This window comes from Podarcis vaucheri, assembly GCF_965113315.1.
Source record: "Podarcis vaucheri genome assembly, chromosome: 5".
NCBI lineage: Eukaryota > Metazoa > Chordata > Lepidosauria > Squamata > Lacertidae > Podarcis > Podarcis vaucheri.
This window is the reverse complement of record NC_138763.1, coordinates 85670837-85695748: the sequence shown is the minus strand read 5'-3', so window position 1 is coordinate 85695748 and position 24912 is coordinate 85670837. Positions and strand designations below refer to the sequence as shown.

Genomic DNA, 24912 nt, shown 5'->3' with positions numbered 1-24912 from the left:
TCATATTGCAGCTGCACTATTTTCCCTCTTAAAAACAAAGCCAACATTACTGCCTATTGTTTTCTTCCCCTAGTTCAGGACTGCCATCCTGAGAACAGTTTCAGCTGAATGCAACAGGGGTGCAGCCCCTAGCAAATACAGTGGTACCTCAGGTTAAGAACTTAATTCATTCTGGATCCATTCTTAACCTGAAACTGTTCTTAACCTGAGGTACCACTTTAGCTAATGGGGCCTCCCACTGCCGCCGCCATGCAATTTCTGTTCTCATCCTGAAGCAAAATTCTTAACCCGAGGTACTATTTCTGGGTTAGCGGAGTCTGTAACCTGAAGTGTCTGTAACCCAAGGTACCACTGTAACTGGGCATCTCAACTGTACACTATCATTCCATGAGCTCACCCTACCTGGATGATGGCTTCTGTCTTTTTCTTCCTAACCACACCTCTCTCTTCCTTCACCGAGTTCAGCTCCTGAAATAAAATAAAAATCCATCATTGGAGGTACATTAAGTGTACAAGAAAGTCTTTCTGTTAATGAAAACACACTGAATTTTTGAAAGCCTGTGCCATGCATAAGAAGGAATAATATAGCACACTGCATGAATTAGATGCAACTAGCAAATATCTTAAAAGCTGCAACACATATCTGCTTGCATAAAAAACTGAAACACTGTGCAGCCCCAAAATAATAATAGAGAAATCAGAGAAGTTAATTCTGACCAAGGGATGATTGGCATAGAGGGCAATAATACTTAAGACTTTTATTTTGCCAGCTGTAGTTCTAAATATCTGGAGGGCACCGGGATGAGGAAGGCTGGTCTAGAAACTCGCAGAGTTACACAGTCAACACCACTAGCTTTGAACAACTCTTTCTGGCCAGAGCAAGTGCCATAGAATACCATACCTGTCTTAAGGCTTCCATTTCCCCACTACCCACTCTTTTCTCTGAGGACATGTTTTTCAATTTGGATTCGGCAAGTTCCAACTCTGTATCCAGCCTATCCATTTCATTGAGGACTTCGTCCCTCTCGCTCATGATGAGACAATACTCGGTGAAAATGGCGTCCCTCTCTTCCTTGAACTTCTGTGCAACCTTCACTGTTTTCAGCTGTGTTGCCTTAAACCTTGTCACTTCTGCCTGCATCCGCTCCATCTCTCTCTGTAGCTCCTTGTTTTGGGCAGTGGCCTTGCTCAGTTCCTGCTGCACGGTCCCAAACCTAAAGAGAGGTGGGAGGAGAGTCACAGCAAGTCCTTTCACCACTTGTAAGAGAAAGGGGGCCCTATGAAAGCTTCCTTCCTCTTTTACACACCAAACTAAACTGTGTAAAGGACTAAATAAGAAGTGGGAGAGTCAGCCATGTTTTCTTTGTCACATTACTGCCCTGCTCACATTTCAATGTGGGAGCGAAAGGGGGGGAGAGAAGCAGTGGTTCTCATCTCATTATAAAAGAAATGTTGGTGAAAGGAGATGAGCTCCTTTCACTTCGCAAACCATGGTGCAGGGGAGGGGAATAGTTCACCCACGTATGATGTTTCTACTTAGACATGGGACACATAAAATTATATTGAACACCGTGCAAGCAGAAATCCACTTCTGCAGCAGGACTGCAGTTTCCTCTCTACCTCCACATCTCTCCCCCAAATGTGCTCCAGAGGAGAGAAAGAGGAGGTGTCACTGTGTGCACAAAAGTTTTTTGCATCATGGGATGCAGCCCTCACACAGGCACACATACACAGCACTTTATATGTGGCTGGAGCAAACACATGAACAAAATGTGGCTACTCAGTCAGGTCAACTTTGTTTGTTCGATTTTTGGTCACTAGGGAGCAAGCAGAAAAACCATGACTAAAGCCAGGAAAGTTCAGAGAGGTAACTTGAGTGTCAAGTTTGTTCTAGTAAAAAACAAAAACATGAAATGGCTTTCTGGCAAGAGCATCTTCTACCTTCTGTTCAGCTTGTCAATCTGCTTCTGGAGTCGCCTGTTTTCGCCTTCCTTCTGCTCTAATCGGCTCAAATCAGTATTGTAGCTCGCCATCTTCTCATTGTACCGCTTCCTCAGTGCGTCGTAATCCTTCTTCAAGCCCTCCAGCTTGCCCATTGCTTTATTGTAGGGTTTACTGAGTGTCTGCGACGACCCATTCTGCTTCATTACCTGGAATAACGGAAGATATTCTGAATAATAATTCTTGGCAGATAAACTTCAGTCATATTGTAAACAGGAGGGGGGAAACACAGGGAGGTTTTATTTTCTGCTCACTAGGGCCCTCAAAAGAGCTGACGAGGTAACATATTTAAAAAATCACAACATGCTTAGAGCCAAAGAACTGTGAGCAGAAGGAAAATAGCTGCTAGTGCTGCATTCCAAAGAGACTGTACAGAATCCTCAGGGCTTTGAAAAGCTGGTTTCATGGCACAACACATGGTTCTGCTCATGTAAAAAGCTGAATAAGTTCTTGGACAAACGGAGTAACCTTTTTAGATTTAATGTCAGTTTTCTCCTTAAAAAAAACTCCAGTATAGAATGGAAGGAGAGGAATTCCAGGAATGAAAAGGGCCCATAACATCCATCCCATAACAAACAGCAGTTAACAGTACCCAGACTTTGTGCAGCATATTCCCTCCCGTTCTGAAAAGAAATCTCTCCATATGTATACAAGTGGCTGCTCTTAAGAGATTTAGCTTTCCATGATCACTGGGATTTATACTCAATTTATTAGCATATGATCATTGATTAAATACCTTTTGGACACCAGAAGGCACAGAACACCTCTCATGTATGTAATGTACATGTTAAGATGTAAAACTATACAGGGCATCAAAGCAGACAGCAAGATGAAGTGTCTGCCCTGCCTGACACAGTTACTGATTTTTCCTTGAAAATAATATACTCTCCCCTTCCCTTCTATTGATTTCTGACACTTTTAATCCAATGTCTCTTCACGGGGCTTTCTCCCAATATATCACCCCGCCCAAAGGTGTCTCCTGAAAATGGATCTTCTCCCACTGTGTCCTTCTAAGTCTGAATGGCAAAATCATCCCCCCCCCCCGGCCCCAAGCTCCTCCTTTCTTTGATCTACTGTCCACTATTATGAGACAAAATGCAACTGCAGTTCTGTTTAAGTCTACCACAAGGTGGCACATCAGTTACAATGTCCATTGCAGCCCTATTATAGATGCGGAATGCTCAAAATTAAGCTAAGACCATTAAAATATATTCTCAACAAAGGGAGAATGGATTGCTTTCGAAACACTTGTTTTTATGGCCCTGTCAATGTTAATACACGTTTACTGGGGTCAATTGGTAGGCATGCATCTATTTCCAGAGAGTGCTCATAAACTACTCAGAGCAAAAGAACCCTTTGCCGGTTTTTATTATTATTATTTAATCATTTTTTTCAATACAAATAACAAGCACAAAAAACACATACAACAAAAACCACAATAACACTAATAACACAATTTAACATTTCAGATTTGAGTACTGATATACCTATGACTACACCTTTTTAACAATATTTCCCCAACTCTCATCCCCCTACTTCCCACCACCGTCTGCCTTATCGCTTAAATATTTCTTAGATTTCTTCATATTTATCTATTCTTAATTTGCGTCGACATGCAATTCGTTCATATGTGGCTAGTCTGTCCATATTGTCAATCCATGTGCTCAATGGAATCTTTTTGGCTCTTCCAATTCTTCAAAACAAGTTTTTTTGCTTCTAATATGGCACGGTACATCCATTTTTTTGGACCCCTTGTAATCTCCCACGTTTCCAGTATATAATTTAGAATTAAATTCAATTCCTCTAAATAACAATTTCTTTTTATTACTCTTGCTATATATATCTTCATCTCGCACCAAAATGATCTTATCATCGGGCAGTTAATCATCATATGTACTAAGTTCGCATTTTTACTTCCACATCTCCAGCAGTTATCTGCATTTGTTATTTTCTTTTGGTAAAGTTTTGCTGGAGTCCAGTGGACTCTGAAGATTATTTTCTGCTGAATAAGTCTTAGTCTTAGATTCATGGAGGCTATTTCTGTTGATTTTATACTTGACTCCCATATATCATCTGTTATCTGTACCCCTAACTCTTCACTCCATTTTTGTCTACCATATTTGAAATCATATTTCTTCCGGTTGAGTAGTGTTTTATATAGTGCAAGTGTAGAGTTTTTTGTTTTTGTTGCAGAAATTAAATCTTGTAGCAGCAGGGGTGTCTCTGATGCTGCTATAGCGTCAGGGCCAAACTGCCTTTCCAACATACGTTTCAATTGGATGTGTTGCCATTGTGTTTCACTAGTTAATCCATACTTTACTTGCAAAGTCTTATATTCCACAAATTTGTAATTTTCATCAATCAATTGATTCAATGTCAAAATACCTTTTTTCATCCAATTTTGCCAAATTATTACTTGATTTCCAATTTTTAATTTTGGGTTGGCCCATGTTGTTAATTTCTCATGCTGATAGGGGTCCTCCTTATTATTTTTATTTATATTCATCCAAATTTTTATAGGTGCTTTAATAGTCTCCAGAATAATAGGATATTTCATAAAATTAGAGCCGAGTTTAGTCCACCCTTCAAGAGGTTCAAAGAAACTATATTCGAGAGTAGCCCCATTGGGATTCCTGCTAGCTCTCCAGTCATCAGTCTTACTCAGCAGGGAGGCCTGGTGATATAGTTCCAGATTTGGGAGACCAAAGCCACCTTCCTTAGTTGGAAGTTGCATTTTATGTGGTGATATTTTTGGTGGCTTTGTACCCCACAGTTGATTTATTTTTTGGAAGTAAAATTTGGGAGTATGTATTTGTAATCCTCTAAGAATGTATAAAAGCTTTGGAACAACATTCATTTTGAGGACATTAAGATTTCCCCAAAGGGAAAGGTTTAGAGGTCCCCACCTTTCAATATCAAAAGTAATCTCATTTATAACTTGATTCACATTTAATTTTACAATTTGGTACATATCTGATGAAGTCAATTTAACAAAGTATTTAATAAAGTCTTTGAACATCCGAAATTGATGGTTTCTATACAATGCAGCCCCTGGCCCAATTGGTAAAATCTCTGATTTTGTCCAATTTATAGAATATCCCAATATTCTGCCAAAGGTTTTTATTTTCTCCATAATTTTTGGAATTGTGCCTTCTGGTTTTGTAATAAATAAAAGGATATCATCCGCAAATAATACAATTTTGTAATTATCTTTGTTGTTTTACACCCTTGATATGCTCATCCTGAATTATTGCTCTTGTTAATGGTTCCAGGCACAGATTAAATAATAATTGATTTAAACTAATCAAATTCAAAATTCTTCCGTTTATAACAATCTGGGACGTTGGGTTTTTATAAATCATTTTAATCCAATTACAGTATTCTATAGGGAAACCAAATTTACGTAATACAAACCCCATGAATTCTTTATATATTCTGTCAAAAGCCTTTTCTGCATCTAGTGCTGAGTAATATCTGAAAAAGCCTTTGAAACTACATGGGTTGACAAAAACACAGCTCCACGTGTTGACAAATGGATGCTATACAAGGACGGTAGGGTTAAAGAAGAAATGAATAAGCCTAGGCTCTCTTAAAGATACCTGTAGGCTGCATTCAAAATACGTTTTCAAGGCTGTGAAAGGAGAGGGATTTCAAGGTTTCAAGCTACCCACACTTGACTTAGAAAACACCCCTATGTAGTAGGGGCAGTCAATGTGGCACCCTCTTGATATTGTTGGATTACAGCTCCCATCATCCTTCACATCTCTGATATGAAACCTGCAACATTCCCTTTTGGTCTTCTACATGCAGTTGACACCACAGATGCTGGGTTTTTTTTTTTGGGGGGGGGGGTTGGTCCTCTATGGAAATTAAAGAAAAGAAATAAGCACTGCATATTAAAGAAATGGAATGGAAGAGACACTTTTCTGAAGTGCCCCCCGAAACACTTGAGAAATCAGTGGGAGCGGGAAGAGAATAGAAAATAAACGAGAAGCTGAACTCAGCAAGCAAAAACAGAGCAAAGGCTACCTGCTGCAGCTGACTGCGCAGGTCTGTTATGTCCTTCAGATCCTCATCATGAAGTCTCTTCATTTCCTCATATGACTGCTGGAGGTGATCGCGCTCTCGTACCAACTGGTTGTTCTTCCGCTTCAAAGTGTCCATGTCCTCCTCCACCTGCGATTGGTCACTCAGCAGACGACTGTGCAGTGTACTGTACAGATATTAGAAACGTACATATAAAAATGCTCCAATGGCAATTAAAAAGCCATTTTAGAAAACGTGGAAAAGCAATGTTGCTTTATCGAGTAAGCATCCCCGTTAAGCCATAAAAGAACCATCCCCATCAGCATGCATCAGTTGTGTTCCAAGACTCTCTGGAGGATCATAGTTTAGTCACCACCATTAAAGGTAAAGGTACCCCTGCCCGTACGGGCCAGTCTTGACAGACTCTAGGGTTGTGCGCTCATCTCACTCTAGAAGCCGGGAGCCGGCGTCGTCCGCAGACACTTCCGGGTCACATGGCCAGTGTGACGAAGCTGCTCTGGCGAACTGGCACCAGAAAAGGACACGGAAACGCCGTTTACCTTCCCGCTATAAAGAGGTACCTATTTATCTACTTGCACTTAAGGGTGTTTTCGAACTGCTATGTAGGCAGGAGCTGGGACCGAACGACGGGAGCTCACTCCGTCGCGGGGATTCAAACCGCCTACCATGCGATCGGCAAGTCCTAGGCGCTGAGGTTTTACCCACAGCGCCACCCGCGTCCCACCAGTCACCCCCATTATACACTATCAAATACAGAAATTAGTATGTGTAGTGTCATCTCCTCCAATTTGATAAAGAAGTTAAAAAATTAAGAAATATCCACCATTAGAAACCACCAGATTTTGCACTGTTGCTTGGTGTGGTGAATTTTGTTGATACCTAATTGCCCTTAAGAGAATCCTCCTTGGCAGTATCATTTACTGCACTGGACTCCAACTTGGAACTAGTGAAAGCAGGGTTCTGAAAGGGGGAAGCAGGGGACAAGTATCATCAAATCACTGAAGAGGAGGTCACCCAACAGCTGCTAAACTCGATTCATTCCAAACCAAGCTAAGCTTATACTCCCCACCATAATTTTCAGAAACTGGCTCTCTGTCTTCAAAGATTTTTTAAAACTAATCCTAAATCTTCAACCAAAAGCTCTGAACATTATCTCTCTATTGATGTTAAAATGATGCCATTTTAAAAGTTGACTGAAGCTGGGGATAAGAAAAAAGCTATGAAGGACCTTCGAACATGAAGATCTAAGGCAGCTTAACAGACACGTAGTTATGGTAAAAGGAAACCAAAATGCATCCGTGTGCATATGCTGTGTGCCTTTACTTACTGATAGAAATCAGCCTCCTTAGCAGATTCTTCACATCTTTTTAGCGCTTTGGTGTGTTGGTTCTGTAGAGACTGCAGATCGGGCATTGCCTTCATGCACTGAATCTTCAGCCTTTCATAGTCATGGTTTGGCTTGTGGCTAGGCGGCCCACCAGGATAGATATCAGATGAGCATGACCTTAGCATAAAATTCACGTGTATACACATCAAACATTTTAAGTACAGTGCAACCTCGGTTGCCAAACATAATCCATTCCAGAAGCCAGTTTGGCTTCCGAAATGCTCAACAACCGAGGCTCAATGGGGCGGTTGGCAAGCCCCATTGAGAAAAGAGAGAAATGCGCCTTGGAAGCCGTTTGGCTTCAGAGGCATGTTCGAAAATGGAAGCAGTTGCTCCCGAGACGTTTGACAATAGGGGTTCCACTGTACAGTGGTACCTCAGGTTACATACGCTGCAGGTTACAGACTCCGCTAACCCAGAAATAGTGCATCAGGTTAAGAACTTTGCTTCAGGATGAGAACAGAAATTGGGCTCCGGCGGCACAGCAGCAGCAGGAGGCCCCACTAGCTAAAGTGGTGCTTCAGGTTAAGAACAGTTTCAGGTTAAGTACGGACCTCCGGAACGAATTAAGTACTTAACCTGAGGTAAAAGGTAAAGGTACCCCTGCCCGAACGGGCCAGTCTTGACAGACTCTGGGGTTTGTGCGCCCATCTCACATCTATTGGCCGGGGGCCAGCGCTGTCCGGAGACACTTCCGGGTCACGTGGCCAGCGTGACAACGCTGCTCTGGCGAGCCAGAGCTGCACACGGAACGCCGTTTACCTTCCCGCTGGTAAGCGGTACCTATTTATCTACTTGCCCCCGGGGGTGCTTTCGAACTGCTAGGTTGGCAGGCGCTGGGACCGAGCAGCGGGAGCGCACCCCGCCGCGGGGATTCGAACCGCCGACCTTTCAATCGGCAAGCCCTAGGCGCTGAGGCTTTAGCCCACAGCGCCACCCGCGTCCCCTGAGGTACCATTGTATTAAAGTGAAAGAAAACATGCACCCTCCTATAAAGGTTACTTTATATGAAACAAAAAGAATACATTAAGCATCCTCTGTACCCACATGGAGTTGGCCACTGGTGGTGTAAGTACCGTAATTTGCAAAGATAACTTCACTAGCTAACAAAGACTGAGTCATCTAGTTCAACCCCTTGCAATGCAGGAATCTTTTGCCAAACACAGGGCTGTAACCCACAACCCTGAGATTAAGCGTCTCATGCTCTCTGACTGAGCCATACTAGGCATCCTTACCTGCCCCCCACCCAACTCAAACAGCTGTGCCGTGGAAAAGAGCCAAAGACCCATGCCCAAGTGCACATGCATTAGACCTAGGAATATACCCTCATGTGACCGTTCAGTCTTTTACCTGCAGTCATCAAAGGTTGACCCAAGAGACGACAGTGCAAGACGCTTCCTCAACTCATCCCGCTCCTGGCATGGCTGAAACAAAATGGTCTCCGGTTTCTCATTCATCTGCCTCACATCGGTTACTGCAGCGGGTGGTGATGATGGTTTATCCGTTGTACCTGTTGCCAAACACAAACAAGCACGGAGTTAGGGGGTTAGACAAGAGCATTTTCAAAAAACCAAGCTATCTGTTTGCCAGAAAAAGTGGGAATGTGAACAAGCTACCAAAGGAAATGAATGGTAAATTTGCCAGGATCATGCATGTCTGCAATGAAGACAGACTTGTGGTCAAGTGCACACATTTGGGGTGCTATCCACAATGCTTCCACAAACAATTGGCTTTGTTGATTTGATATCCCCTAAAATCAGTTATCTAAACACAACATATTGAGAACTGCTGTCAAGTTTCTAGGCTAGTTTCCACTCTAGCCACCAAAGTAGGCTCATTCATCTAACTGGGATGTGTCCCATCAACACAGTGAAAAAAGTAGGTAGTCTACCTACTGAAGCGTGAGGTCACCAATGCTGATTTGTGGAGTGCTGGTGACATCCTGATCAGTTGACATTGGCACACAAATTCTTCCCAAGGAATAAACTTTGGGAACCGTGACCCTTAACATATGTTTCCAGTTTCCTTAGAGGAAACTCCTTAAAATTACAAGCAACAACTATTTTGCGCAAGTTCTAACCATGCATGACTGTGCATGCATGAACTGCAGGAACCCTGGAAGCAGCAAGAAAAGGGCTCCTCCATCACGTGTGATGACCTGAAATGCAACCCCCGAACAAATCAGGGGTTGCCTGTACTACATAGACAGTATTGCACTCCTTTGCACATGTCAAAAATGCTTTCTTCTATATCACCTAATTTTGGGGGGAGGATTGCAATAAACTATATACATATCATTTATGTTGGGAATGTCAGTTGGTGCAAGATTTTTGGAATTTAATTTTGATAAGAGTATTACTGAAGAAACTACTGTTTGTTGTCCAAATTTAACGTTGCTGAATATTTTGATGACAACAATGTAAATATATTGTCAAAAAAACTGCTTGATAAATGAGCTTGGCAGCGTGGAAAGCAAGCAACTCATTGGGAAACAGCCTGAAATCTTACACTGAACGCTTGGTACTACTCACTCTGAAATATAGCTATAATGGAGCAAGTTATGTGTAACCTGAGATTTCGACAAGGACTAGATCCTCCAGCCACTTTTATATGATTTGGCATTCCCTCATGACGTATGCAGGGGAACCATCATTTCCAAGACAACCCTCATCACAAACCTGGAAAATCTGGAACTACACTTGCAATTGAAATTATTCAATTCCCTTTGCAAAGCAGGGTTATTATCAACATTTACATACTTTCAGCTGTTTGCAATGAGCAAATCAAACCAAAGCAATTGAAATAGCTCAACACAACGGATGCTTCAAGTGGCTTCTCTAAATTCAGCTGAAAAAGCAGCTTCTCCAGCCTCACTGTTATTCAACCCCTTGAATGGAATTCCTCGCAACAGCACAAATACAACTGGTGTTGTCTCAAGCACACCCGATGCAACTCATCAAGGGCTTTCAGTTGCACCAGGTGTGCTTGAGGTGGAATACATGATGTAAGGACCACCATTTTTTGGAAGACCAACTTGTGCGTGACGGATTGTATGTAAGGCCCTCTTCCACTGGAAAAAATGCAGCTGACTTGTAACCTGAGCTTCTGTGACTGTAATCTGTGCCACTGCGATTACAGTTCATGGGCATTTGTGGTGTCGGCTGCCTCAGCCTTGTATTCCTATGGAGAGGTGCCTGCAGTTACAACACATGGCTAGCAAGGGAAGTGCAAGGCCATATGGGCTGGCGGGCATCAGAGAACCTTGGAAAGAGTTGCAGGAGTTCTTGCTCCTAAAGAAAGGTATCTCCCTGTGTGACCTTGGCTCCTAAATGCAAAACAAGAGTCCTTCTTCCCGCCATTTCTATCAGAATGTCAGAACGATGTGATTAAAAAACTACTTATGCAAGGGTCAGGAGTGAGGCACACAACAGTGGGGGAAGATATATGCATAAAAGAATTGCTCTTCGCATCTCATTAGAAGAGAGTAAAACTTAGAAAAAGGCAGAGTACAGCAGGCCAAGGCTCCTTGTGAACCACTAAGCAGCAGGGCATAGCTCAACTGCTACCAAGTTTGTCCAAAGCCTCTTGCTATTGGTGCTTAGGATATCAGGTCCAGGAAACTCCCATTTTCCACACATTCAAAGCATGCACAACCGTGCACGCAGGTGCCGCTTTCGAACCTGGAAGAGAGATGAAGAGGGGAGGAATGGGACGTGGCGTAATGGGGTGAGCTTATGTGCACTCTGCCGATGCATGCAATGACCTGGAACTCAGCCCCTGTGCAAACTGGGGCCTTTAGAATTAAAGTTCAATCTTGTTCGGATAAGAAAAGGATAAATAAAAATATATAAAAAAACACAAGTACATTTTCACTATCAGATGTAACGGAAACCTTTGCCTCTGGTCTTGCACAGAAGTAGAGAAGGTGAACTACAGTGGTGCCTCGCAAGACGAAATTAATTCGTTCCGCAAGTTTTTTCTTCTTGCGAGTTTTTCGTCTTGCGAAGCACGGTTTCCCATAGGAATGCATTGAAAATCAATTAATGCGTTCCTAGGGAAACCGCCTTCAGACCAGGTCCGGGGACAGTCTGTCCCCCGAACTCTTCTGAAGGCTGGGGGGGGGGGGACAAGGGCTTTTCTTCCCACTGCCAGCCTTCAGAAGGCTGTTCTGAAGGCTGGCGGGGGGAAGAAAAGCCCTTCTCCCCACCTCCCGCCCCGCAAGCTCCGGGGACAGGAGGGCTTTGCTGCCGACCGCCAGCATTTTAAAAGCCCCCGCTGTCCCGGGGCGATTTTAAAATGCTGGTGGGCGGGAGCGAAGCCTCCACTGTCCCGGGGAGATTTTAAAATGCTGGGGGTCGGCAGCGAATGCTTCTCTCCCGCCCGTCTGCATTTTAAAATCTCCCCGGGACAGCAGAGACTTCTCTGCTGTCCCGGGGAGATTTTAAAATGCTGGGGGTCGGCAGCGAACGCTTCGCTCCCGCCCGCCAGCATTTTAAGATCGCCCGGGGCAGCAGAGAAGTCTCCGCTGTCCCGGGAAGGCAGGGGGGGGGAGCAAAGACTTTTGCCCCCCGCCGGCCTTCAGAAGAGGTCCAGGACCTCTTCTGAAGGCCGGCTGTGGGTGAAAGTCTTTGCTCCCGACCGCCAGCGATTTAAAACAGGTCCCCGGAGATTTCCCTATGGGCTTTCGTCTTGCGAAGCAAGCCCATAGGGAAATTCGTCTTGTGAAGCGCCTCCAAAACAGAAAACCCTTTCGTCTTGCGAGGCATTCGTCTTGCGGGGTACCACTGTACTTGGATTTAGTCACAGTGGTTGGTGTAAAATAACATTTCCCTTTTTCAGGATAAGTTCAGGGCAAAACTGACAAGGCAGCTGAATTTAAGTTTCCTAATTCACAAGGGAAGCACGCAACATTTTGTTTAGGATGATACTGAAGAAAATGTTGCACAAAGTACTTCTGACCAAACCATATGAATCAAATGTCTGCATTCTTGTTATTAGTTCTGTATGCTGAAGGGTATGTGCACATGTGCATCTCTTAGCAAGCCTTCCTAAATTAGGAAACTAAGAATTCAACTAAGGCTATAATGGTGTGCAGTGCTACCTGGGTCACCTGTGATGTACCTGTGTATGATGATGTCATCATATCCCTTACCATATTCAATAGAAGGGTACACCTCTTCTTTGCTGAAGCTCTGAGAAAAACCATGGTTCTATAGCAGGGCTGGGGAACCTCTGGCCCAGAGGCACAGCACAAGCCTCAATTTGGCCCACAAAGTCTGCCAATGCGTGCAATGACCAGGAACTCAACCCTCGTGCAAATAAGGGTATTAAGAATTAACGTTCACTCTTGTTCGACATCAGGTGTGGGGCAGGTATAAATGTGGCTACAAAGGAACAACCAGGAGCTTAAATCCTGATTGGTGCTGTTGGAAAGCTCTGCTTGCAAAGGAGAAATCAGCTGGTTGGAACTGACAGGAAGAACCATGGGAACTGAGTGCACCAGGGCTGTGTTTTGAAGTAGTTTACATTGAAATTTCATGCTAAAACAGCACACACCCACACCCCATTTTAGCAAGCTACTTTGAGCTAACGGAGCAACCCTCTCCTTAGAAAGTGGGTGCTCTCTCTCACTCTCTCTGCCAATGAGCTGATTGATGCTGGAAGCACACCTTCAAAGAGGGTGGCTATAATTGCCCATGAGCTGGCCAACTGTTGCAACAAGACACACACCCCTTTGAACTCTGATAGGTGTCAATCACCTGACATCTTTACAACATTGTGTGATTGACAGGGGGTGGCCCTGCCTTCTAGTCAAAGCTGGTCCATGGCAGGCTGGGGACCGAGGGATCCAATTTGTTGAGGTGATCCAAGTCCCCCACCCCTGTTCTATAGAATATACAGTGGTACCTCCGGTTAAGTACTTAATTCGTTCCGGAGGTCCGTTTTAACCTGAAACTGTTCTTAACCTGAAGCACCACTTTAGCTAATGGGGCCTCCTGCTGCTGTTGCGCTGCCGGAGCACAATTTCTGTTCTCATCCTGAAGCAAAGTTCTTAACCTGAGGTACTATTTCTGGGTTAGCGGAGTCTGTAACCTGAAGCATATGCAACCTGAAGCGTATGTAACCCAAGGTACCACTGTAATGAAAACAAGCTTTTGGAAGGAAAAAAATGACTGTGACATCACTGAGGCATAGGAAGCCCCTAATCTCAGTTTTTAAAAGGTTTTAGTTGTTGTTGTTTTAAAAAAGAGGCATGACAAATGGGCATGTAAAACAAGCAGCACTTAAAATATGAAAAGGAGGGCAGCTCACCTGAAGGTCTGGTTTCTGAACCAGCTTTTCTACTTAACTGAGTGGAGGTCTGTTCTGCAGGTGGATGGAGACCATGCACACACCGTGGATCAAGTTCCTGCTGTGACTCGTCATCAAAGAAATATACCCGTTCACCTCTCCCTGAACACGTTGCTGTAGCTTTGGTGCCACCGCGCCCCAAACTCTGACAAAGACCCATTTTCAGTAGAAAACTTCACCCTGTGTTCTGTACCAGTATGGGTGAATACATTCACAGCTGATCCTTCATTTCTGAAATCCAGCAAATTAACAAAACAAAGCTTAGACTGCAGCCCTAGACACAAGGACCTGGGATATTCTCTCACTCTAGTTAATTCAGATTGTTTTCTGCAATACAGTGACTGAACAACATAAACCCATTTATTATTTCTAGAGTGACCTTGACCTAGCTCACCTGGTTACTCAAAACAGCAGCATACTAGCTTGGGGTGGGGGTGTCAAGGAACGTATATTCCTATTGTCAATCAAAGAACCATCTCCTTTATCCCCAATTACAAAGAGCCACTGGGAATGGTGATCAGGAGTTTTGGGGCAAGATGCCATCTGTGTGCTGATGACACACAGCTCTATTTCTTCATAACATCTGAATCAGGAGAGGCTGTGCAAAACCTGGGCCAAAGACTAGAGGCAGTGGTGGGATGGATCTGTGTCCAGGGCAGCTGTTTACCAGCTCCATCTGGTACGTAGGCTGAGACCCTATCTGCCTGCGGACTGTCTCGCCAGAGTGGTGCATGCTCTGGTTATCTCCTGCTTGGACTACTGCAATGCACTCTACGTGGGGCTACCTTTGAAGGTGACTCGGAAACTACAACTAATCCAGAATGCGGCAGCTAGACTGGTGACTGGGGGCCGCCGCCGAGACCATATAACACCGGTCTTGAAAGACCTACATTGGCTCCCAGTACGTTTCCGAGCACAATTCAAAGTGTTGGTGCTGACCTTTAAAGCCCTAAACGGCCTCGGTCCAGTATACCTGAAGGAGCGTCTCCACCCCCATCATTCTGCCCGGACGCTGAGGTCCAGCGCCGAGGGCCTTCTGGCGGTTCCCTCATTGCGAGAAGCAAAGCTACAGGGAACCAGGCAGAGGGCCTTCTCGGTAGTGGCGCCCGCCCTGTGGAACGCCCTTCCAGCAGATGTCAAAGCGATAAACAACTACCTGACATTCAGAAGACATCTTAAAGCAGCCCGGTTCAGGGAAGTTTTTAACGTGTGATTTTACTGTATTTTTGGTTTTATGGAAGCCGCCCAGAGTGGCTGGGGAGGCCCAGCCAGATGGGTGGGGTATAAATAATAAATTATTATTATTATTATTATTATTATTATTATTATTATTATTATTATGGATGACGGAAAATAAGCTGAACTTGAATTCTGGCAAGACAGGGGTAATGTGAGTGACAGTTTCCTGCACAGTTTTTTTTTTGGGGGGGTGCACCTTGATCTACCTGTCACTGGAGGCCCAGATAGCTTCAGTGGCATTGGTGATTTCAAGGTTGGATTACTGCAATGCCTGTGTAATCTGGCAGTGCCTACCACCTTCTGAAAGCCACATATCATGGGAACACAGCACTATTAAAACTGGTTCACACGAGACATGGTTCTTTTACTCAATGGGCATCCCAGCCGTACTCAGATGAGAGTCTTGAGTCTCAAACTTGGGTCTTCAACTGTTGTTGGACTACAACTCCCATCATCCCTAGCTGGCAGGACCAGTGGCGCCCCAAGTTTGAGAACCGCACATCTAGTCATTTCAAACTGTCACCTCCAGGCAACCAGCCCACCCACAGCATTATTAATTCTGTAACAGCACCTACAGCTATTAGCACTGGTCTTAACACTGTATCAGAGGTACACGGAGCCCACCAACAGGTGGTTGCCTACAAAAAGGACTTGTCCTTTGGATCGGTATTGGACTACAGTGGTGCCTCGCAAGACGAAATTAATTCATTCCGCAAGTCTCTTCGTCTTGCGGTTTTTTCGTCTTGCGATGCACGGTTTCCCATAGGAATGCATTGAAAATCAATTAATGCGTTCCTAGGGAAACCGCCTTCAGACCAGGTCCGGGGACAGTCTGTCCCCCGACCTCTTCTGAAGGCCGGGGGGGGGGGACAAGGGCTTTTCTTCCCACCCCCAGCATTTTAAAAAACCCTAGGACAGCGGAGGACTTCTCCGCTGTCTGGGGCGATCTTAAAATGCTGGCGGGCGGCATTTTAAAATCGCCCCGGACAGCGGAGGACTTTTCCGCTGTCCGGGGCGATTTAAAAGCCCCTGGGAAGGCAGGCAGGGGGGACAAAGACTTTCGCCCCCTGCCCGCCTTCAGGTGTCCCCGCCCCCCGCCCCACTTCGGAACAGCTTTCCGAAGTGGGGCGGCGGGGGCAGGTGTCCCCGCCCCCCCCTCGGAACAGCGTTTTAAAAAGCGCTCCCGACCCCCAGCATTTTAAAACCTTCCTGGGACACGGGGAGATTTTAAAATGCTGGGGGTCGGCAGCGCTTCGCTCCCGCCCGCCAGCATTTTAAGATCGCCCGGGGCAGGCAGGGGGGGGGAAGGCCGGCGGGGGGGAGCAAAGACTTTTGCCCCCCGCCGGCCTTCAGAAGAGGTCCTCTTCTGAAGGCCGGCTGTGGGCGAAAGTCTTTGCTCCCGACCGCCAGCATTTCCCTATGGGCTTTCGTCTTGCGATGCAAGCCCATAGGGAAATTCGTCTTGCGAAGCGCCTCCAAAACAGAAAACCCTTTCGTCTTGCGGGTTTTCCGTCTTGCGAGGCATTCGTCTTGCGGGGTACCACTGTAATTGGTTTTGCAGCTCCTGGTTTTTTTATGTTTATGTGATTTTTATTTATCTGACCTCTTTCATTCCCCAACCATTCGATTTCCTTAGATCGCAAGCCTGTTTGGGACAGAGCTATTACAAATTTATGGGGTGGGGTGGGGAGAACTGCTGCAAGTTGTCTTGAGTCCATAGGACAGAACAATCAATTAAATTAATATGTGACAGGTCATTTGCACACCATGCCAGCTGCTCCTAAATGACATAATACCAAAAAAGGGGAGAAAGGAATGAGTCAGGAACAGGAAAGCAGGTACCAACCTCTTTCATCTGTTATGGGATGAACAAGTGAAATAGTCGTTGAAGGATGCTCTGGAAAGGGGAGGAGCCAAATGGCTGTTGGTTCCAACAGTCACTGAAGGTTCCGTTAGCAAGGGGCCAGGGCTTGCTGTTGTCTTTTAAAAACATTTGAGTTTTAACAGTTAGCTTTCAATTCTACTCACAGCACAATGTGTCACTGGCTGCGAGGTTGGGAAACTCTGAAGCAAGAATGCATTCAAGGGAAATCTTTGGCAAACTATTGGGGGGGAAACACATAGGCACACACCTCATCTTTATTCCCTCTTCTGGGAAACATTTATTATCTTTCCTTTGTGGAATGTGAGCCATTTAATTTAGAAATCAAGGGATGTGAGCAGCAAAATCCCACCGTTGGGATGCAGCCAATGAGGAGCTAATTGTAGTTGTATGTGAATTGTGCCTCTTCCCTGGATTGGGAAAGATGGTGGCAAACAAATTTCCTCACCACACCGGCAGCCAACTACTTCAGGTGTCTAATTTCTATGGGAATCACTTTTTAATAACTGGCAGCTTATTCCGTGTGGCAGGATTACAGCAACCGGTATTTTCATTAAAAAATAATAATGCTACACTTTGATTTGCTGAATTTGTGTTAAGTCTCTAGTAGGATTTATTTTATTTTTTTGCTGTTGATGTTGTTGAACTGGATGTATTGAAGAAGAAAGCTATGCTGTCCTTGTTCTTTTTTAACCCTGAATGTGGAAACAGTCAAGAAGGGGTAGAAAAACCCCCAGTAACCGCACTGAAAAAAGCAAGGTACTTTTAAACCTTGGGTAAAGTCTCCAAGTAGCTTTGTTTACAATAACTGCCCCTTTAAAACACACACACATTTACTCCAATGCAATATAACCTAATTGGGATCACTCAATTGCCTGTGCCTTTCAAGTTAATTGCCTGATGCTTTTTTTATTATGATTGAAGGGCAGTCACCAGGGAGCATCATTTTTAAAACTTAACATTGCATCCACTATTACATTTCATATTATCATGTGCTTCAAGTGCTTCTCCATTAGATTGCTGCACTGCAGCAATTATCACTTTTATTGAAATTATCTTCAAACAAAATGGAAATTAAAAGGAGATGGGGTATTTAAGGCATAATAAGGCTTCATGTATAGAAGCTCACCCATGCAATTTCCCATTCAACTGTGCAATTAAGATCTGGCTCAGCCATGGCATCATCACGTAAAAAGTGCATACAGTGGCATACATAAACTTCCACTGCAGCAGTTGCTAGTAACTCTATGGAACAAGGCAAGGTCAGCCTACTAGTATTAATACGGTTGGGCTTCCTAACCTGAGGTACCACTGTAATAGGCAACTTAATAATAAAATAATAATATTAACTTTCCCCTTACCTTTAACAGGCCCTATGTTATTTAGTGGCCAAAGGCCTGGATAAAGACAAATGTTTTCCCTGATGCCTAAAGATATGTAATGATGGCGCGTGGTGAGCCTCCCTGGGAAGAGCATTCCACGGTCAGGGAACCACGACAGAAAAGGCCCGTTCTCATGTTGCCACATCACACCCACGCACACTCCGTAGGGCAGGGGGCAAGGGTACGGTGAGAATGGCACAGAGCAAATGCACAAACATAAGTACTGGACTGACATGGCCAGTGTATTTGCACTGCACCGACCTTGCCACTGCCTTAAAGCCATCCACCGCAGGTAAATAGCACCGATACAGCTGCAAGAGGAGTCATGTATGCATCTCCAGCACCCCCCATGCTGTCCACTACTAATGCAATGCCTCTATTGCACCCAGGGCTCTTTTGTGAAAATACAAACCAGTACAGTGGTACCCCGCAAGACGAATGCCTCGCAAGACGGAAAACCCGCAAGACGAAAGGGTTTTCTATTTTGGAGGCGCTTCGCAAGACGAATTTCCCTATGGGCTTGCTTCGCAAGACGAAAGCCCATAGGGAAATCTCCGGGGACCTGTTTTAAATTGCTGGCGGTCGGGAGCAAAGACTTTCGCCCACAGCCGGCCTTCTGAAGAGGTCCTGGACCTCTTCGGAAGGCCGGCGGGGGGCAAAAGTCTTTGCTCCCGCCCGCCTGCCTTCCCGGGACAGCGGAGACTTCTCCACTGCCCCAGGTGATCTTAAAATGCTGGCGGGCGGGAGCGAAGCGTTCGCTGCCGACCCCCAGCATTTTAAAATCTCCCCGGGACAGCAGAGAAGTCTCCGCTGCCCTGGGCGATCTTAAAATGCTGGCGGGCTGGAGCGAAGCGTTCGCTGCCAACCCCTAGCATTTTAAAATCTCCCCGGGACAGCGGAGGCTTCGCTCCCGCCCGCCAGCATTTTAAAATCGCCCCGGGACAGCAGGGGCTTTTAAAATGCTGGCGGTCGGCAGCAAAGCCCTCCTGTCCCCGGAGCTTGCAGGGCGGGAGGTAGGAAGAAGGGCTTTTCTTCCCACTTCCCACCGCCAGCCTTCAGAACAGCCTTCTGAAGGCTGGCAGTGGGAAGAAAAGCCCTTGTCCCCCCCCCCGGCCTTCAGAAGAGGTCGGGGGACAGACTGTCCCCGGACCTGGTCTGAAGGCGGTTTCCATAGGAACGCATTGATTGATTTTCAATGCATTCCTATGGGAAACCGTGCTTCGCAAGACGAAAAACTCGCAAGAAGAAAAAACTTGCGGAATGAATTAATTTCGTCTTGCGAGGCACCACTGTACAGAGGACTGACACCTCTTTTTCTGCTGATTGCACAGCCTCAGACTAAATGAATCATAGAACTGTAGGTTGGAAGGGACCACTAGTCATCTAGCCCAACCCCCTGCAACGCAGGAAACTTTCAACCTATGTGGGGCTTGAACCCACAACCCTGAGATTAAGATCCTCATGCTAGGTATTTTGTGGACAATTATTCAACCAAGGGACACATTTTAATGATATGAATTGGAAATTTAAAACAACAAACCAGAAGGACACACAGGCCTTTCAATGTCAGTAATTTTAGCTAGAGAAAGGCAGTAAGAAATAATAATAAAATAATAATTATAATAAAAATTTATTATTTGTACCCCACCCATCTGGCTGGGTTTCCCCAGCCACTCTGAGCGGCTTCCAACAAAGATTAAAAATACGTTAAAATGTCACACATTAAAAACTTGCCTAAACAGGGCTGCCTTCAGATGTTTTCTAAATGTCAGGTAGTTGTTTAGCTCTTTGACATCTGATGGGAGGGCGTTCTACAGGGTGGGTGCCACCACAGAGAAGGCCCTCTGCCTGGTTTCCTGTAGCTTTCCTTCTCGCAGTGAGGGAACCGCCAGAAGGCCCTCGGTGCTGGACCTCAGTGTCTGGGCAGAACGATGGGGGTGGAGATGCTCTTTCAGGTATACTGGGTCGAGGCCGTTTAGGGCTTTAAAGGTCAACCCAAGTGGGTGATAACTAGAGCGTGCACCACTCTGATGAGACAGTCCGCGGGCAGGTAGGATGTCAGCCTGCATACCAGATGGAGCTGGTAGACAGCTGCCCTGAACACAGAATTAACCTGCACCTCCATGGACAGCTGTGAGTCCAGAACGACTCCCAGGCTGCGCACCTGGTCCTTCAGGGGCACAGTTACCCCATTCAGGACCAGGGAGTCCTCCACACCTGCCCGCCCCCTGTCCCCCAAGAACAGTACTTCTGTCTTGTCAGGATTAAACCTCAATCCATTAGCCACCATCCATCCTCCAACCACCTCCAGGCACTCATACTGGACCTTCACTGCCTTCACTGATTCCAATTTAAAAGAGAGGTAGAGCTGGGTATCATCCACATATTGGACACCCAGCTCAAACCCCCTGATGATCTCTTCCAGGGGCATCATGTAGCTGTTAAAAAGCATGGGGGAGAGGATGGAACCCTGAGGCACCCCACAAGTGAGAGCCCAGGGGTCTGAACACTCATCCCCCCCCCCCCACTTTCTGGACATGGCCCAGGAGCAAGGAGTGCAACTACTGTATAATAGTGTCCCCAGCTCTCAGCTTGTCTAGACAGTCCAGAAAACCTATGCAATATACAACCTGGCCAGGAAACATCAACAATATATGGCATGTTCAAAAATAATGTTCAACTGTGCAATATGTGAAGTGTCAGATATTAGCTTGCTCAGGGGCTTTGGGAGGCCAGCATGCCAGGAGTGCCATCTCTGCAGTTTCTGTTGGACTTTAAGCACAGTACAGCACTATTCAGCCACCCTGTACTACTGATGGTGAATGAGCAAAAGCGGAGGTGTGTCACTCTCCAGATATATCAATGAATCTTTGAGAGACACTGCAGGGTTAACTGCTTGGGCAAGTGGGGCATATAACTAAGAGCCCACTCTGCCTGTAGAAATTGCTAATACTGTTGGACATTCAAGGGATGGAAACTTGTTCCTACAACCGAGTCCACACAGATGACTCGGAAGCCACAGAAGAACTATAGGTACTTTGTTCAGTTCTGTAACTTTGGGAACAAGTGAAATATAAAAATGAAATATAGGTAGTGCTGCTAATCATCTTGAAACATTTTTTGCATCTTTGCTGCGTTCTGGACTTCCTTAAATACGTTTCTTGCAACAAACAAAGGAAAGCACTTGAATATATTTATTAACATATATATATATATATATATATATATATATATATATATACACACACACACACACACACACACACAGAAAGAGAGAGAGAGAGAGATAGAAAGAGAGGAAACTCCTTCAGACGTATTAACTATTTGGCTTTTCTTTCTGAGGAGCCAGTTCTCTTCAAAAATATACATTTGTCATCATGTAAATAGAGACGAGTGTTACAGCTCCAACAAATCTTTCTTTCTGAAAGCTCACATTTCCATTTCCCCTCCACAAAAAGAGCATCTCTTCAGCAGGAAAAGGCTATTGCTGTTATTTACTTACCAAGTCAAACTGCATTTTAAAGATTCAGATTAAGGTAAAGGTAAAGGGACCCCTGACCATTAGGCCCAGTCGTGACCGACTCTGGGATTGCGGCACTCATCTCGCTTTATTGGCCGAGAGAGCCGGTGTACAGCTTCCAGGTCATGTGGCCAGCAAGAATAAGCCGCTTCTGGTGAACCAGAGCAGCGCATGGAAACACTGTTTACCTTCCCGCCGGAGTGGTACCTATTTATCTACTTGCACTTTGACATGCTTTTGAACTGCTAGGTTGGCAGGAGCAGGGACCGAGCAACAGGAGCTCACTCTGTTGCGGGGATTCAAACCGCCGGCCTTCTGAGCGGCAGGTCCTAGGCTCTGTGGTTTAACCCACAGCCATAGCTTATGATAGCATCCTTTGCAGAGAAAAACTTGTTTGAAATGATGGCAATTCATCTGCTAGCTAGAAGATCACAGGCTCTTTTAGGAAACTCTGACCGAACACCCTCCCCTTCGAAAACAACAACAACAACTCAGAAATTAGGAAGTAATTGCACAAGATGCAATTCATAAAACATACTTGAGCTCCTACCTACTTTGATGGGGTTTAGATGCACCTAACTTTCTCAAAGTTGCTTTCATAATTCTCGGCACAGCAGTGTTATTTCTGTCATCACACAGAGATACACTCACATCCCTACTTCATTACCACTTTCAAATTAAAATTAATAAAGGATTCCACATTTGCAGAGCTATGTTATGCCATATCTTGGGGGAAGCAGGGAGAGCTGATAACTGAATGTGAAGGGATCTCATTTTACTCTGTTTCCTAGCCTTCAAAACACAATGGCAATCTAAGCATATTCTACCTTCTGGGTAGCTATGCATAAAACTGGAAGGGGAAATCCTAAGAAGGCAGCTCTAAGCTACAGTACACATCGTTTGGAGTAATCACACTGAGCAGGAAATGGCTGTTGGCTTCACTGTTTGTTTTGACAAGTATCTCAAATCCACAGTGGGGAAATATATTTATTAGGACCTACCCAAGCCTCACAAAATAATCAAGGTTTTGAGTTCTCCAGAACTTTTCGTGAGGCTATGTATTAAGCAAAGGGGGAGTGGGAGAGGGGTGAGAAAGAAAACGTTGGCATGATGTTAAAGTCCTTAGCAAGAGTCAAGTCATCCCTTTACAGGAAGTTGGCAGTGAAGAGGCAACACTTTCTGTTCTGAAGACTCCCTGTCCACTTCAGGCAAAAGAAGTCTCCACCTTTGAACCTCAGGTCACCCATGACCACTACTGAACTGCTGGTCCAACACAATTTCATCCAAAATCTGAGGTTATTGCCTTTTGAGGATGTTTTTAACTTTTCATGCTGCAGCAACAACAATGAAGGCCCTCTGCTCTCCTAGTACCAAAGAAGCAGGAGTCAACCTGGGACAGCAAACACACAACAAACAACTCTTGCTGAACTGATGATGGTTAGAAGGCAGGAGGATTAAATTACTGTCATCTGTGTAAAAATAGCAATAAACCTTTGACGTTACTCTGACTTCTATTAACACTAAATCTTAGTATGTGGAAAACAATATTGGTAGAGGAAGAAAGGAAAAATGGAAGGGGAAAATGAAGAGGAATAGTAAACAAAGGGGCATGGGGAAAACATGGAGAAAGGTAACAGTAAATTAGTAAAGGTAAAGGGACCCCTGACCATTAGGCTCAGTCGTGGCTGACTCTGGGGTTGCGACGCTCATCTCGATTTATTGGCCGAGAAAGCCAGCATACAGCCTCTGGGCCATGTGGCCAGCATGACTAAGCCGCTACTGGCGAACCAGAGCAGAGCACGGAAACGCCATTCACCTTCCCGCCGGAGCGGTATCTATTTATCTACTTGCACTTTGATGTGCTTTCGAACTGCTAGGTTGGCAGGAGAAGGGACCGAGCAACAGGCGCTCACCCCATCGCGGGGATTCGAACCACCGACCTTCCGATCGGCAAGTCCTAGGCTCTGTGGTTTAGCCCACAGCGCCACCCGCGTTCCCAACAGAAAATTAGAAAGGACCAAAAGAAGGGAAGGAAAGAAGATGAATCTCCTTATCCCTTGCAGTTTACTAAGGCTGCAGTTCCCAAGGACTGAGATGCATGCGACATTCAAAAGCACTTGCTCTCCTAAGCAGATGCCCTCAAGAATGAAGCCTCCGAACCCTCTGGGACCCATTTCCCTGTCCACACGCAAAGGCTCCAGATACACGGCTGCAATCTGAACACACAGTTTATTTGTAAGTTTCCCTGCATTGAGTTGCCAACAATGAACGGGAAGTTCTGCAGGTGTCCAACCCTCGCCTTCCCCCCACTCCTCGGCCATTCGCAGCTCCCAGAGGAAGGCGCCTCCTGCTAGACACGCGAATGGGGGCGCTGCGCCCGACCTCAGCTTCCTGACCCGCCCCAGGCAACGTGTGAAGCGGCCCTCAAGCGGGAGAACCCGGGCAAGAAGAGAAACTCTTACCTTCTCCTTGCCCCCACAGTGGCAGCAGACGGTCCCCAGGTACTTGAGGGTCCTCCAGAGCAGGAGAAGAAAAAGGGGACCATGGACGAGGCCAGGAAGGCCCGCCACATGCGCTGCCCGCGGGCTCAGGGGACCTCCATGGTCCTGGGGATGATGGCCGAGGAGGAGTCCGAGGAGTGTCTCCTGGAGCCGCCTGCCTCCGCCATTGGCCATGGCTAAGAGCTCCCGCTGCTGCTCCGGCCAGCGCCCTCGGCCAAGCCCAGGCCCAGCCATAGCGCTGCTCTTGGGCGGGGAGGCGCGCAAGCCGAGCCTCCGCGCACGTCCAGGCAGAGGCTGCCCCTTCCCCCTCACGACGCCCGCCACCAAGGGGAGAAGGAAGGCGGGCGGGGTTCCTCCCTTGGTCGCCTCACGGCTTGCGCGCCAAGGCGGAGAGCGACCCCTCGCCAGTCTCTCCGGCAAGTCCAGCCCCTTTCTCTCTCCTCGGCTTCGGCTCCCCTCCCGGCTGGCTCCTGCCTGGTCTCGGGGCTCTCCAGGCTCCCCCTCGCCTCCTCCCAAACGGCCCTGCGCGCTTCTCCGAGGCTGCCTCGAGCAGATGGAGGCGAGCGAGCGAGAGGGCCACGCGCTTGACAGGGAGCGGCGGG

At 46.0% G+C, this 24912-nt stretch overlaps 1 protein-coding gene and 1 long non-coding RNA gene across 3 annotated transcripts in view; one reads left to right on the top strand and one right to left on the bottom strand.

Annotated features, from left to right (window-relative positions):
- The window catches only part of LOC309533650, a 46305-nt gene that overhangs the window by 9789 nt on the left and 11604 nt on the right, over nt 1-24912 (top strand). The gene's annotated exons all lie outside the window — the stretch shown is intronic.
- Nucleotides 244-24411, bottom strand: LOC309533610 (disks large homolog 5-like). Of its 2 annotated transcripts, none has more exons than XM_082225149.1 (8): nt 16872-17418; nt 13748-14017; nt 8786-8945; nt 7376-7552; nt 6031-6214; nt 1942-2150; nt 902-1214; nt 244-468 (listed from the first exon to the last, which is right to left on the bottom strand). In XM_082225149.1, the coding sequence occupies exons 2-8, from the start codon at nt 13944-13946 to the stop codon at nt 394-396; spliced, it is 1317 nt and encodes a 438-aa protein (XP_082081275.1). In that variant the 5' UTR covers nt 13947-14017; nt 16872-17418; the 3' UTR covers nt 244-393. The 2 variants fall into 2 exon arrangements, with proteins under 2 accessions (XP_082081275.1, XP_082081276.1); XM_082225150.1 differs by lacking the exon at nt 16872-17418 and adding an exon at nt 24272-24411 and having other exon boundaries at nt 351-468; nt 7376-7513.

Excerpts from the sequence above, each read along its gene's own strand:
- LOC309533610 (XM_082225149.1), bottom strand. The coding sequence starts at position 13,946 with ATGGGTCTTTGTCAGAGTTTGGGGCGCGGTGGCACCAAAGCTACAGCA. Across the intron at positions 8,946-13,747 it reads TTCAGAAACCAGACCTTCAG|GTACAACGGATAAACCATCA; the intron begins GTGAGCTGCCCT and ends GTTTGGCAACAG. Across the intron at positions 469-901 it reads AAATGGAAGCCTTAAGACAG|GAGCTGAACTCGGTGAAGGA; the intron begins GTATGGTATTCT and ends ATTTTATTTCAG.